General features: G+C 34.7%; 2 protein-coding genes across 6 annotated transcripts; one reads left to right on the forward strand and one right to left on the reverse strand.

Annotated features, from left to right (window-relative positions):
* The first annotated feature begins 2,324 nt into the window (after positions 1-2,324).
* LOC104246833 (SUN domain-containing protein 4-like) lies at positions 2,325-6,685 on the forward strand. 3 transcript variants are annotated; one of them, XM_070170860.1, is made up of 6 exons: positions 2,325-2,768; positions 2,920-3,014; positions 3,540-3,769; positions 4,008-5,293; positions 5,420-5,505; positions 6,375-6,685. In XM_070170860.1, exons 3-6 carry the CDS (start codon positions 3,607-3,609, stop codon positions 6,601-6,603), a joined length of 1,764 nt encoding a protein of 587 aa, XP_070026961.1. In that variant the 5' UTR covers positions 2,325-2,768; positions 2,920-3,014; positions 3,540-3,606; the 3' UTR covers positions 6,604-6,685. The 3 variants fall into 3 exon arrangements, with proteins under 3 accessions (XP_070026961.1, XP_009801023.1, XP_009801025.1); XM_009802721.2 differs by lacking the exon at positions 2,920-3,014; XM_009802723.2 differs by lacking the exon at positions 2,920-3,014 and having other exon boundaries at positions 3,596-3,769.
* Positions 6,686-7,200: 515 nt separating this feature from the next.
* LOC104246834 (probable CCR4-associated factor 1 homolog 7) lies at positions 7,201-10,985 on the reverse strand. 3 transcript variants are annotated; one of them, XM_009802726.2, is made up of 4 exons: positions 10,783-10,981; positions 9,402-9,483; positions 9,118-9,215; positions 7,201-8,292 (listed from the first exon to the last, which is right to left on the reverse strand). In XM_009802726.2, the coding sequence occupies exon 4, from the start codon at positions 8,242-8,244 to the stop codon at positions 7,420-7,422; it is 825 nt and encodes a 274-aa protein (XP_009801028.1). In that variant the 5' UTR covers positions 8,245-8,292; positions 9,118-9,215; positions 9,402-9,483; positions 10,783-10,981; the 3' UTR covers positions 7,201-7,419. The 3 variants fall into 3 exon arrangements, with proteins under 3 accessions (XP_009801028.1, XP_070026962.1, XP_009801027.1); XM_070170861.1 differs by lacking the exon at positions 10,783-10,981 and adding an exon at positions 9,750-10,714; XM_009802725.2 differs by lacking the exon at positions 9,402-9,483 and having other exon boundaries at positions 10,783-10,985.
* Between the last annotated feature and the right edge of the window lie 3,195 nt (positions 10,986-14,180).

Below are 14,180 nucleotides of genomic sequence, written 5' to 3' on the forward strand. Positions count from 1 at the left end.
AAGTTATATCATGGATAAATTAAAAAAAAAAATCTTATGGAGTATTTATATAATATTCGGCCATATTTATTGTTTACTTTTTATAACTAATATAAATAGATGATATACCGACAACACACTATTGTACACACATTATATATAGATTATATATAAATTATACATCATTCAATTTTTTATTTAAGTGGTCGAGTGAGCACCTATTTCGGTTGATTAGATAAAGCCAAAAGAAAAATATGAAATAATTTCAATCAAAGACTAAAAATATAATTAAAGTTCATATGTAGACAATTTTTATTAAAACTCATCCTTTTATAGTGAAATAAATTAATTTTTTGTAACAAAATAAATAATGACATAAAAAATAAGATAAAAGAAAATAAATATTGAAAAAAAGGTTAAAACTAGAACTAAAAGATGACAACAATTTTTTTCTTATGTTTCATCTTTGTTGAGTATAAAATATTTGAAAGTTAATCTCATCGATTTCAAATATTTTTGTTTCAACTCAAATATATAGATTATAAGATAAGGATATCTTAGAATATTTTTTTTAATTTACATTATATGTCGTTTTTAAAAAAATCACTATTACTAACAAACTGATATGATATTCGAATTTGAATTGGAATGCAATTTGAGTTGTTTGCATTTAGGTTAAGCCAAGTATGGTGTCGAAAAATAAACTACTTGACAATTTTAAGACAATATATGCAATATTTTATAATAATAATCAACTAATTTAACATTTAATGAATCAAAGAACAAAATTTTTGTATATATAGGGTATTAAAAATTCAAATTCTGGGGCTAGAAAAACTTAATGTGGAGTCATACTGAAATAAATTCGGCCAAAGAATCATTTAAATTTTAGATAGCCGATTAAAGTGAATTTTAAATTAAGGATAATATCTTCACTTGCATCATTATAAAGATAATCATTATTAAAATATATAAAGTTTTAGAAATTAAAATTTCAAAATAGAAATAGTTTTTGAAAGATAAAATCATACCAAATAAGAGTTCAAGTCGTAGTATAAGAGTCACGTCGTAATCAAAGAATCGTTTATATCGTGTTAATCTTTGTACTTTGCCATAAGTATGAGTTATTATTTCACTTTGTGGCTATTTTTAGGTTCCAATTACACCTATGAGAATAGTGCAAAAATAAAATTATCACTACGAGAATGGAGAAAATATTAGTCTTTTTTCATGTAGTGTTTCTTAATTAATATCTGACAATTATCCATAATTATTTAGAAAGTTTAAATGTTAAGGTTATTTAGATATAATTCAAATAACTCAGATATTTAATATGGTTAATGTCAAATATCAAAATGGAGTAAAAAAATCCACTAACTAAAGAATTTTTTATATTTTTAGATAGTCAACTAAAATGAGTTTTGAATGAAGAATAATATTTTCAATTACATTATTATAAAAATAATTACTACTAAAAAATAATATTTTAGAAATTGAAATTTAAGAAAGAAATATTTCTTAAGAGATATCAACACACCAAATAAGAGTTCAAGTAGTTGTAAAAGAGTTAAGTCTAATCCAAAGAGTCATTCATTGTCTCAATATTTGATTGTTTTGCCATAAATATGAGTTATTATTTTACTTCCTAACTATTTTTAGGATCCAATGACACCGGCAAGGATGATATCAAAAAGGAAAAATAGAAGAAATGGTTAATTTTTTTCATGTAGTTAATATCCAATGATTATCTATATTTACTGAGAAAATATAAATTTTAAGATTATTTATATACAATTCAAATAACTTAAATATTTGACATGATTAATGTTCGCGCATCCGCGCGGGTACTAAGTACTTTAAAGCTATGGGTTTTCGAATAATACTACTAAGTTATCAGACATAAACCCGAAAAAAGCAAGAAAGAGAATATATAAGAGTAAAGTTATGCGAGGGATTAACTCTTGGACAAACCAAGTAACAAAAATGAATTAGTGTAAAAATATGATTTAGTACTACATATTTTCTAATGAAAAAAAGGGTAAAAAGTGGAATACAATAATTTCACTTGTTAGATTTTTTGTTCATACAAAAAAAGGTTTGGAATATCTGGTAATTTACGCAAGGCAGTCGGCAGATAGCAGAAAAGGGCAGGCCACGTCCCACGTAGTGTACTCTGAATGGAAAACTCGGTTTGTGCGCCGATTACGCTTTTCCTGGCTGATTCCAGCTCATCAGATCTACAACTGGCCCCTTTTTTACGGTCCAAGCTGGCATTTACACGTCACTCTCTCTTTTAAATCTTCAATCATTGGACTGTCATTGTCAAACTTTACACACTTCTGTTACCCTAAACTTTCTCCACTCACTCCTTTTCGTTTACAATTACAATCGTTCGCTTCTTCAATCTCACCTCTATGTATATGTACAGTAGTAAAAGAACCCAGAAAATTCAGGGTGGATATGTAAATATAGTATATGTTTATTCACTGTGATGGTAAAAGAAAATTTATCAATAGTTTTGATAGTATAAAAGAAATCATCTTTTCTTCTTCAAATTCCTAGTCTTGACAGAGAGAAAAAGGAGAGACTTTTTCAAAAAAAGGAATAGTAGATTGTAAGAGAAAGCCGTTAGATTGGAATTATTTGAGACTGAATATATATAAAGAAGAGTTGAAACGGCAAAGACAAAAGCAGAAAAAAAGAAGATCCGTTTGGTTTTTTTGATTGGAATTCAGCGATTTTGAGGATCTATTTTTCTTGGATTTTGAAGATCCTTCAGTTGGTATCAGGTGATCTTGTTTAGTTGTTGCCTTATTTATCTTGCTTTCTTGTTTTCTTTGTACTGAATTATATGCCATTTTCATAGTTTAATTTGAATATACTGTTTTGGGTCTTTCCTATCTGGTAATTTCTTTGATCTTTTTTTTGTAATTGTTCTAGGATTTCTGTCTGATGATCTAGTCACTGAGAAAATTTGGATCTTTCCTTAATTTTCTTCTTCAAAAACGTGTTAAGGGGAAATTTCCTTTTTTTGGGTAAGTTTTGGTGTTATTTGGGATGTCAGATGAGTAGTAAATTCCCAATTCTTATTCGTCTTGTATATATTTAGAATTGACTTTAATTCCAATATTTTGTATCTGTATGTAAAAGCTTTAGCCTGAAGCAAAGCTTTTCATTTTTTTTTTGTGTTATTAGTATACAGCTGTGGTGAGATTGATGAAGAGTAAAGGACCATCAAATGCTTTATTTGGTATAGTGTTGAGTCATGTTCTTGCTTTATTTTTCCACTTGTTAATTGTTATGCACTCTACATGCTTGACTTCTTAGAAATTGATAGTTTTTTTAACATCATATTTATATTTATGAGTACATCACTGGACTCTAATTGATTGGTATGATCAATTTGCAATGCTAATCTTTGCCCAAAATTTTTGGCACCTAATCTGAGTCTTATTATGTATCATTGAGTCACCTCGAGATCGTTATGATTTTCTCTTATGACTGAATTCAGCCTTTTGAAAGATGATTGAAGTATAAAAGTCTCTTTTTTTCTGTTGTAGGCTTTTTTTTACTAGCTCGTCTTGCAATTATTAATCATTGAGTCACACCAGATCAGATTGATGTGCAATGCAGAGATCACGTAGGGCTCTTCTGCAAAGAAGAAGAGCTTTGGAGGAGACAGCTTGCGGGAGGAATTGTGTTTATAAAGTTTCTCTTTCTGCGGTTGCTGTTCTGTGGGCACTTGTTTTCCTTTTGAACTTGTGGATCGGTCATGGTGATGTTAATGAAGGTTAGTTCCATCAACTGCTTTAAGTTTGATATTAAGTCCGCAGGTTCCACCTTGTTGGAAAGGGGTGATTAAGATGCATACAAATTGTGCAAATATGTGCATAATCGACTAATTTATTAGCATCTTTGTTTAGTTAGTTTAGAAGTCGAAATTTGTCTTTCATTACATGACATTACTATTTCTCGTAAGTAAAAGCTATTATCGTTTGCCTTTAACATGTTATATTTGTTTGATTTAGATGGAGCTGGAGATTTTCCAGTACCTGTAGGATCATGGGATGAAGATAAACCTCAATATGGTAGCGGCACTTGTGCTTCTTTGCCCGAGACTGAATCTTCATCACAGGAAATCAGCTCTGAAGATTCAGCAAGGATTTTATGTACAGAGGCAGGGAAAAATCAAGTTATCAACAGAAAAACACCGGATGTTGTGCAAAACAGCAACCCCGTTCCTGCGAATCAACAGCAGGCTAGTGAGGGAAAACCAGAGTCAACTCCAAATTCAGAAAAGGATGTTTCAAAATCCGACAGATTTGCTCGTGCCGTGCCTCCAGGTCTTGACGAATTCAAAAACAAGGCATTTAACACAAAAAATCAGGGCAAAAGTGGCCAGGCCGGAGGGATTATACATAGGTTAGAGCCTGGAGGATCAGAGTATAATTATGCTTCTGCTTCAAAAGGAGCGAAAGTCCTGGCTTACAACAAGGAAGCAAAAGGTGCTTCCAACATCTTGAGCAGAGATAAGGACAAGTACCTTCGTAATCCTTGCTCAGCTGAGGAGAAGTTTGTTGTCATCGAACTGTCAGAAGAAACCCTCGTGGATACAGTCAAGGTTGCAAATTTTGAACATCACTCGTCTAACCTAAAAGGTTTTGAGCTCCTTGGCAGTCCCATTTATCCAACAGACACATGGATCAAAGTTGGAAATTTTACTGCTGGAAATGTAAGGCATGTTCAAAGGTTTCTTCTTCCAGAGCCAAAATGGGTAAGATATCTTAAATTGAATCTTCTGAGCCATTATGGTTCAGAGTTCTACTGTACATTGAGCATTTTGGAGGTGTACGGAGTTGATGCTGTTGAAAAGATGCTTGAGGATCTTATCTCTGATCAAGATAAGTTGTTTGTACCCGAACAAACTAGTAGTGACGAGAAATCTGTGCCCACTCAACATGTTTCTAATCAAGGTGAATTCATTCAAGATATTGATGATGAAATGGAGAAGGATTTAGCTGTTGGAAAATCTGATGTTAAAAGGGATGTAATGACAACTGATTTGCCTGACCAAGTGGAAGAAGTTCGTCATCAACAGGTAAATAGGATGCCCGGCGACAGTCTGAAGATACTGATGAAAAAAGTACGGTCTCTGGATATCAATTTGTCAGTTTTGGAACGATATCTGGAAGAGTTAAATTCTAGATATGGCAAAATTTTCAAAGACTTCGATTCTGAAATGGGAGAAAAAGATGCTCTTCTTCAAAATATCAGATCAGACATAAGGGGTTTATCTGAAAGCAAGGATTCCTTAGTATGTGAATTTCTTCCTCTTAGCTTTGCTCTCTTTTTTCTCTAGATTCTTGTCTATGGCATAAGCTTTTAATAACTTTACGCCAATGTTGCTGATCAAAACATTCAATCATAATGCTTCTTTCAGGGTAAAGAAGTTGCGGAACTAGTATCATGGAAATCCCTTGTTTCCACGCAGCTGGAAGGTATTATCAGGGGAAATGATATTCTCAGGTATATTTTTCTCCTAATAATGGAATCCGTGAATTATAAATAGGTCATGTTATAAGGTCTCTATTTGACCTGATCCTGTTCTCTCTCTGCCTTTAAAGTAGGACGTCCTATGTCATCTTTCTGGAAATGTTTTAGTTTGAATTTGTAGGATAGTAGGCAGAACAAAGTGATATGATCATCCCTCTCTTATAATAGGGAAGCAAAGAATAGTGGAATTTCATTTTTGTGAAGTAGAGCTATGCTCTGTAGGTATGAAGTAGGAAACCATTTAAACGACAAAAAGTTAATGCAGAAATCATGTTATACATCCAGTAACTGTAGTTTCCAAAAAAACCTTTCCCCACGGCTTGATACTTATGTCTCACCAAAAGAAGAAGAGTATGAAAAGGAAGCATTGTACTATAAGGTACCTAAGCTCCCATCTACATAGAATTGATCTGGAAATTATGAACACGGAAATATTAGTTCATGCATTAACTAGAGGATTTGAAATGAACTAATCCATATGCAGCCAGCACTAATGTAGCGAGGAAGCATCAATAATGTATTGTTACAATTTTAGCATAGTAACGTTGATGTTTATTTGTTTTTCATTCTTGTCCCCAGATGTAATGGCGCAAGGGGCAGGGCGTGTGAAATTGTTTGCATTACTTTCCGTATTTTGCCGAATGAAACAGTATATTTTCCCCTGGATTTCATGTTTAACACTGAATTTTAGATGGCTAGAAGTAAATATTTTGAACAGCTGGCCAATTTCTCATAATAATGATTCATAAATAGCAAATTTGTATTACTTTTGCTCGATATTTGTAGCGGTCCACATTTTTTCTGCATTGTGTTGCTATTCTAACATTTGCATCAAAATGCAGGAAGGAGGTGGAAAAGGTTCAGAGGAATCAGGTACACATGGAGAACAAAGGAATTGTTATTTTTCTTCTATGTTCATTTTTTGGATTATTGGCTCTTGTCAGGCTTCTCGTAGATACAGTTTTGAGTAATTATTGGTCTGAAAATTCCAGGAAATTTTGTTCAGAGAGTTACTCCTGGTATTTCCTACTTTTGAGTTGTACCATTACAATTATCATCCTATCCTTGTAATTTATGTAATATAGCAACGTCAACACATACATACAACTTCATGATTGACTTTGGAAATAAACCTTATATTTGATGTCAAAAACCGTCTCCCTATTTGTGAATACATGTGTTGATGGATACTGTTACTCGATACACGTGCTGATGGGAGATAGCACGGATATTCGATGGAATAATTAAGATGCACGCAAGCTGATTCGAGATAAACTACAAGACAAACTGGAACTGAAGCCATATCGTGTCATTTAGGAAGAGGATAATACATGAACTGGACTTGAAAAAGTGATCTAGCATCATGCACAGGTAATGATAAATCAAAAAATAAATGAAGATTTTATTTAGCTAGTGAACTTGTAGCAAGTCAATATCTCGACACATCATGAGGTATTCCTTTTAAGATTATTCAAGTTTAAGGTAATTTATTTTAAGCAAAGTGCCAATTTTAATGCTTGAGGTTATTATTCATTTATATCCTCCATACGCGCACCCAACTCCCCAACAAAGCGTCAGCTTCCCTTGGTATAAAAAAACATGAAGCAAGTCACTAAGGATCCCTAAGTTTCTGAATATTACATGAGAAAGCTGCAACACAATTGGAAATGGCCGAAGAACGAAACAGAAACCTTTGTATAGCTTAAAAGCTCAAAGCTGAATAAACAATGGATTAGAAACTGAGTACCCGCAGTGAAAGTCCAAACTGTCTTACAAATACTTTATCACAATTAATTTCTTACAGACACATGATACATAACCTACCCAGCTCGACATACACTGAACCCCTTTCTCTATTTTATTTTCCAGTAAGTACACAAAGTCAATCTATTTATTATCAGATCCATACTCGACACCGAGACCATACAGGACACCTGCATACTTCTCGGTAGCGCCATTAAAGAAGTTATCTTTTAACTTCTTGAAGGCACACGAGGTTAGTAAGCTATCCGAACCTGCCTGATGACAAATACCAATTCTCTCGAGTTCCAACAGCTCCGCCAGCTTGTTCAAGCCACCATGAAGGCTATTACAGAACTTCATCAGGTGTTTGATATCATAAACCAGTGGAAAGTACACGTTAAGCAAATCAAAGAACCCTGCTTGTGTTTCCGGCAAAGTCCTACATGTTAATAGCTTGAGCAAGTATCCAAAATCATACCCACTGTGAAATGTCACCCAATGGACCCCATCATTCAAAACGATTCCAGATGACATCAAGAGCTCACCAAACCGTTTTGCATCAATTCCCATTTCATTGTTCTTCTTGAAATCAATCCCAGATTGCATCAGCAATTCGATTGAATCATTTGCAAAAATATCTGCACTTGTGTCAAATTCACGGAAGTTGAATTGCCAAATGCAATAGCGCTCGCTCCCACAAGTAGGTAAGTTTCCATTTTCATCGGAAAATGTGAGACCCAACTGAATCAACTTCAACATATCAACATTATCCTTCAAGGTCTGATAGTTATACTCATTGATATGCTTGAAATTGCCAACAGGGCGAAGCACCACCCCAGGGAACTCAGTGTCCATGGCAATGTAAGGATAGGCATCCACAATTTCACGGATCAAAGCAAACTCCTCCTCAAGATTATTGCTCCATACCTCTCTAATTTGGATAGAATCACTTTTTGGTAACACAGACATGTTCGTAGCAAAAAGAGTTGAATCTGGCGATGTTTAGAATAAGCAGGTCTGCAATTTGAAGGAAAAACGAAGTATAATCAGACTAAGCATTCTAAAGAGCCTGATGATGAAATCAATGTGAAGCCTCTTCGCAGAACAAGAATGACATAGCAACCAGATGGCATAGTTACATTTTCTTATTCGATTATAGTCTTGCCTTCTCTGAGATTGGAAACAGAGAAGGCAAGTTTTATAAATACAAAACAAACTTATCCAAGTTTTACTTATCACTTATGCTATGTCTAATGCATACAGTTTTTCTGTTAGAATAGAAATTCCTACCACATTACATGATCTATAACAAGACAAGCTCTACCCACTTCCACAGTTCTCCAGAATATTTCTAGTGGAGGCACTCCTAATATTTTTGTAGAAGGAAGTTATGTTATCCAGAAAGCTTTGGGTAGAGTACTTATGCATGAGACCAGTGAGCAAAGGGAAGTAAAAGCAATACACCAAGCCTCAAAAATATAGGCACAAACTCATATGCAAGTGCTGATCACTTGTAAATGGATTCTTAGCAGAACTATTTTAGTAACCTAACCATTCAAGGAGCAGTTGCTTCTTTTAAAATACAAGAGAAAAAAATTATGGGCATGGTTTTTAAAGCCAAGTCACAAGTCATTAAAATGCAAGAAACTAGTCCCTCTAAAAGATAGTTCTAGCTTCAGATTGTGACTGCAAATTGTTCAAAGAAGCCAGAGCAAGGATCCCATTTGTCTCTTTCTTTATAACATCATTTGATAAAACTTCGATTAACTACATATAGAAAAGGAAACACAATTCCTTTTTTTAAATAAAAATGAAACACCAATTCTAAGACATATAACTTACATATTAAGAAGGCCTGGGTACAATCTTCATCACATGGTTGACTCCAAAGCTACAACTACAAGAATATCAGGACAGCTAACACGGCACGACAGACTATCCTGCTTACACAATCATAGAACATTACAAGTTAAACAACTAAGGTCAGAATCTGAAAATCAAACAGCAGAATAGGTCATCAAGCAAGGGCCTTATATAAGCACAGCAAATTGGTCTTGTATCAAGAGACAGTACAACACAATAACACAATTTAAGCAGAAATTAAAAGAAGAAAGGAATGTGCTTACGTTCTGTGTAATCTATAACTTTCAATCTGTAAGTTTTACTCCATCTTGCTTTTCATCAACCAAAACATGCTGGTAAAATGAACTGAACGATAATGGAAATAAATGTAATTGATTAAAGCACACTCAAGCTGTCAAGAAGAGATAGAATCTGTGGATAGTATAAACCTTACAAATACAAATGTATAGAACATTTTTATATAAAATCGACATACATAAAAGCATAACCTTGTTGTTGAGAATCATATTTTGAGGTTTCAAACCACAGTAAAGTAGGATGAAATTTGAGTAATCATACTTTTCAAGTTCAAAAATAAGCAAGTAAAAGCCGACACAAAGGAACTCAATTACCAGCACAATAATGTTTCTTTTTCAATCCTCTGCTCCTCCACCCCCTTTCCAATTTCCATTTTTCAATGAAAAGAGCTCAAAACATGGAAATGAAATTAAAAGTAAAACTAACCAAGAACGATAAACACAATTAAACTTCTGCTTATTTTCCCTCTTCAACAGCTAAAACCATAAAGACTGTTTTCTCTCCTTTTCCTCTACGATTGCGACCAAAAACAACTAGCATAATCCCAATTAACCTTTAAAAGAAGTACTCCTCTTAGGGGACCCATTTTACATATGATACACTTCCTATTTGAGATCGCATAATTCTTTATCAGACTATAATAATTTCAAACATTTCTTAAAAAAAAAAATCACGACTTCATGATCTAAAGAATTGTTGTTCAAACTTCTACCAAAGATTGAATGCTTTGACCCTTAGTACTCCTAATCACCGTTTTGGGACAAAAGGAATGAAGCAAGTAAAAATAGTAAAGCAAAAGGTTGAATTTTTGTTTATGACCAAAAATTTAGTTACTTCAAATTAAAAGAAAAAAAGAAAATTGATAGTACCCAGGAAATTGATACGCAAAATGAAGCAAGATAAAATTCATAGTAATATAAAACTCATAGTGTAATAAAAAAAATCAATTTTTGTTTATAACCCAGAAAATGAAAGAGGAAATTGATCGTTCCAAAGCTATTAACTTAAAACTTTTTTCCAAAAAAATAAAATAAATTAACCAGACAAATTGAGTCAACTGGATCTACAGAGAAGCAGACATAGAGTTCGATTCAGATGAAAAAGCTTAACTTTCAGCTAAATCGAACATCAAAACTTCAACTTCACTCAAAAATTGAAGCCACTTTGTTACAGCTTAGATGCATAATCACTTCAAAATATAGATAAAACATCATTCATCAAATCCTACTTTCGATTCATACATACATAAAACAAAAACCCTAAATAATTTTTTTCCAAAAAAAAAAGAGGAGGAAGTGAAGTTGAGGTATAAAATGGATAGATCAAGAGTTTAAAATAGAAAATAACCTGATCTGAGAAGAGTGAAGCTAAGTCAAAATCAAAGAGCTCATCAAAGATGAAGAAGAAAAAGCAGAGGCCCTTATGTGAGAAAAGTGTGATGTGTAGTGATGGTGTTTTCTTCTTCTTTTTTGCTTTTTCTTTTTTGGCTTTTTATTTAATATTTATATTTATATTTATTTGAAGTCTGCTTTTGACGAGTGGGCAGGTTGTGTTTGGTTTACGGTTTTTTATTTTATTTATTATTTTATAAAAGCGCGTTAGATAATGGTCAGCTATTCATTATTAGGACGTGGTCGGAACGGGGCCCTGTGGGCTATTTCAATTATTATAACAATTGGATTGGGTTTACTATATTAGTATGGGCTTATTCAACTGACAAAGCCCATCTATCTGCATTTTCATTGCCCAACAGTAATTTTAAGCATAAATACCATAGGGAAACAACATTGTATAGTCACTCCCAAAAATAATAGTCGAAAAAATATAATTATAATTTTATATATATATATATATATATATATATTTATAAATAATCGATATATTTTTTATATTTGTCTAGCGGATATAATTATTTTTGACTAATTGGCCAAATGTGTAACTTGCCCAAAGTCATATGTGCTAGCTTGTCGGATGGTTGTGAATAAATAGTTAGTATTTGAAAATTAGCTGAAAATAGCTACTTTTAATGTGAACCATGATAAAATTGATAGTGTTATGAATTTCTAACTTAAACAAGTAAAATTATATAATAAGCCCCCCAAAAAAAAAAATCGTATACCAAAGCATGTATATCGTCAAAGTAAAATCAAAAACGGCAAAATCAATCTTAAAATTCTTCCCTAATTATGTTAATATTGTATGGGTCAAAATCCGATCGAGGAAATTCAGTACGAGGAGGTGATTATCGTGAGATTTGTAACTATTGTGGGCAGATTGGCCGAGGTCGATCAGTGGTCAATAAAACAGGACGTTGAGTGGCTCATCGAGGCCGAGGTCGAGCAGCATGGACAGAAGTAACGGTTTTGGAACTTTCAAAGGGAATATTCTATTGAATATTCCTTCTATTGCACCTTTTAGGGTTCTTTGGGAATATTTCATAAAATAGTAGGAGAGATAAGGCAAAAGACATGTAATATTCCATTTTGATAAGAACACTTTAAAAAGTAAGCTCTTTAAATAAATACAAAGAATAACTTTCTAAGAGAGATTCGATCTTTATATTCTATCCATTATCATTTCCACCAGATCCGAGAAAGTGTCCAATATTCTCTCGTATTCTTTTCATTCATCATTGTCAGAGGAAAGAATTATCCACCTCATTCAATATTGGGTGAATCTTCCTCCTTATTTATATTTAGGTCCATTTATTGTTATTTATTAATTATCTTTATTCTCATCCCATTAGTAACCACAATATTTATTGTATATTGCATTGAATCCATTTCGACACGATCTCACGTTATCTGCATAAACTGATTTTAGGTCTAGGGTCATTATCTTTAACTAGGATTAACCCCTTATCCTTTTATTTAATTAGTCCAAAGGTTCATATTTTTTGGTCAAACAATTTGGCGCCGTCTGTGGGGACCTTCTAGTTAAAATTTTAGTTTCCTCTAGATCTATATAAAAACGCAAAAAACACAACACTTTCTTGTGCACACAAATCTAACATGACAGGTAATGGAGAGTAAAAGAGGAAGGCAATAGCCAACCTCACCACTAATCTCCTTAACGCCATCAACGAAGTTAATGAAACGGAGGGTGAGGATGTAATACCAAATACATCTCCCCGGCGAAACAGCTCGCCCCCTCCTCATGGAAGCATCACAACCTCACACGGTGAAGGGGCCTCTACATCTACAATGGAAGAGGCACCACCAGCAGTGTAAAAGCTGCACGATGCGTGGTTGACAAACACGTTGACCAGCATTCTCGACAAACTGGCCCAAAGGACGAATAGAGAAACTGCGAGAGTCTGCGTCACACCATTGACAGACGATCAGCATAGCCCTCCTCTTGTGACAGTTATTACTCACAACGTTAGTGATGCAGGTAACGACACCCTCACGACCATTTTGAGGAAGATGGAGGTGATGGAGAACGAGAACAAAATACTCTGTGACCAAATGAAAGAGCATCAAGAAAGGGTAGACAAGATACCAGGCACCCCAAAACTCTTACCAAAAAGGGATGTCGGTCGGTTCAATGAGCAATGATACAGTGAAGAAGCTGCACCACACGCCATACCTAAAACCTTCAAAATGCCGTCGTACTTGAAATTATACGATGGAACGGTGGGCCTCGAGGATCATGTGGCCCACTATGTCACCGCAGTAAAAGGAAACAAACTCGCCAAAGAACAAGTGTTTCCATATTACTAAAGAAGTTTGGCGAAACCCTCACCAGGGCAACACTAACTTGGTATTCACAGCTGTCTGCATGCTCAATTGAAATGTTTGAGGAAACGGCCGACAAGTTTGTGACTGCCATGCCGGGGCTAAGAAAGTAGAAGCGAGGGTAAATGACATATTTTCCATCAAACAATCGCCCGGTGAAGGACTAAGAGATTTCCTCACCCGATTCAACCGTGTGAGGATGAACTTACTGAATGTATCAAAAGGAATAGCAGTAGTAGCTTTCTAGAATGGGTTAAATAGAAACGGTTCGAGGGCGACCAGAAAATTATTAAGCCTACTCATGAAATATCCCCAACCACTTGGGACGAGATACACAATGCTTACTACGCCAAAGTGCAAGCTGACGAGGACGACCTAACGGGCCAACTTAACGGCTAACTTCTGTCCAAATGGAATCCAGGAAAGACCGAAGAAATGACAACAAAAAGGACCATGCAGGCCCGCGACTCAACTGTGAAGGACATCAACCATATGTCAGAGCCAATGTTATACCACCTCCCCGTCATGGCGACGGCCCATCTAGGCCGCCAACAGGGACTCACCGAAGCAAAAGAGGTATGTCTCCACTTCTATCTGCTCATAATTTCTATGTTTCTCCTTCAGAAATAGTTTAGACCCTAGAGAAGCTCGGCCCAAAAGTGAAATGGCCGCAGAAGATGAAGTCCGACCCAAACAACAGAAAGTTAAACGCCCTCTACGAGTTCCATAAGGAAAGGGGCCATAAAATCGAGGACTGTATCGCTCTTAGGAAAGAGGTCGTGAACATGCTTCACTAAGGACATCTGAAGGAACTTTTGAGTGATTAGGGGAGGACAAACTTCGCTCGAGGATGCGAATAGCATCAGGGTCCACCAAAACCATCCTCCTCAACTCGAACCATCCAAATGATCATCAGAGGAGGCAACGACGCGTCAACCAATAGCGTAAAATTCACGACCACCCACAAGTTGAAACGGTCAATCACTCATGAATGGTATGACGAACTCG

This window comes from Nicotiana sylvestris, chromosome 3, assembly GCF_000393655.2.
Source record: "Nicotiana sylvestris chromosome 3, ASM39365v2, whole genome shotgun sequence".
Lineage (NCBI taxonomy): Eukaryota > Viridiplantae > Streptophyta > Magnoliopsida > Solanales > Solanaceae > Nicotiana > Nicotiana sylvestris.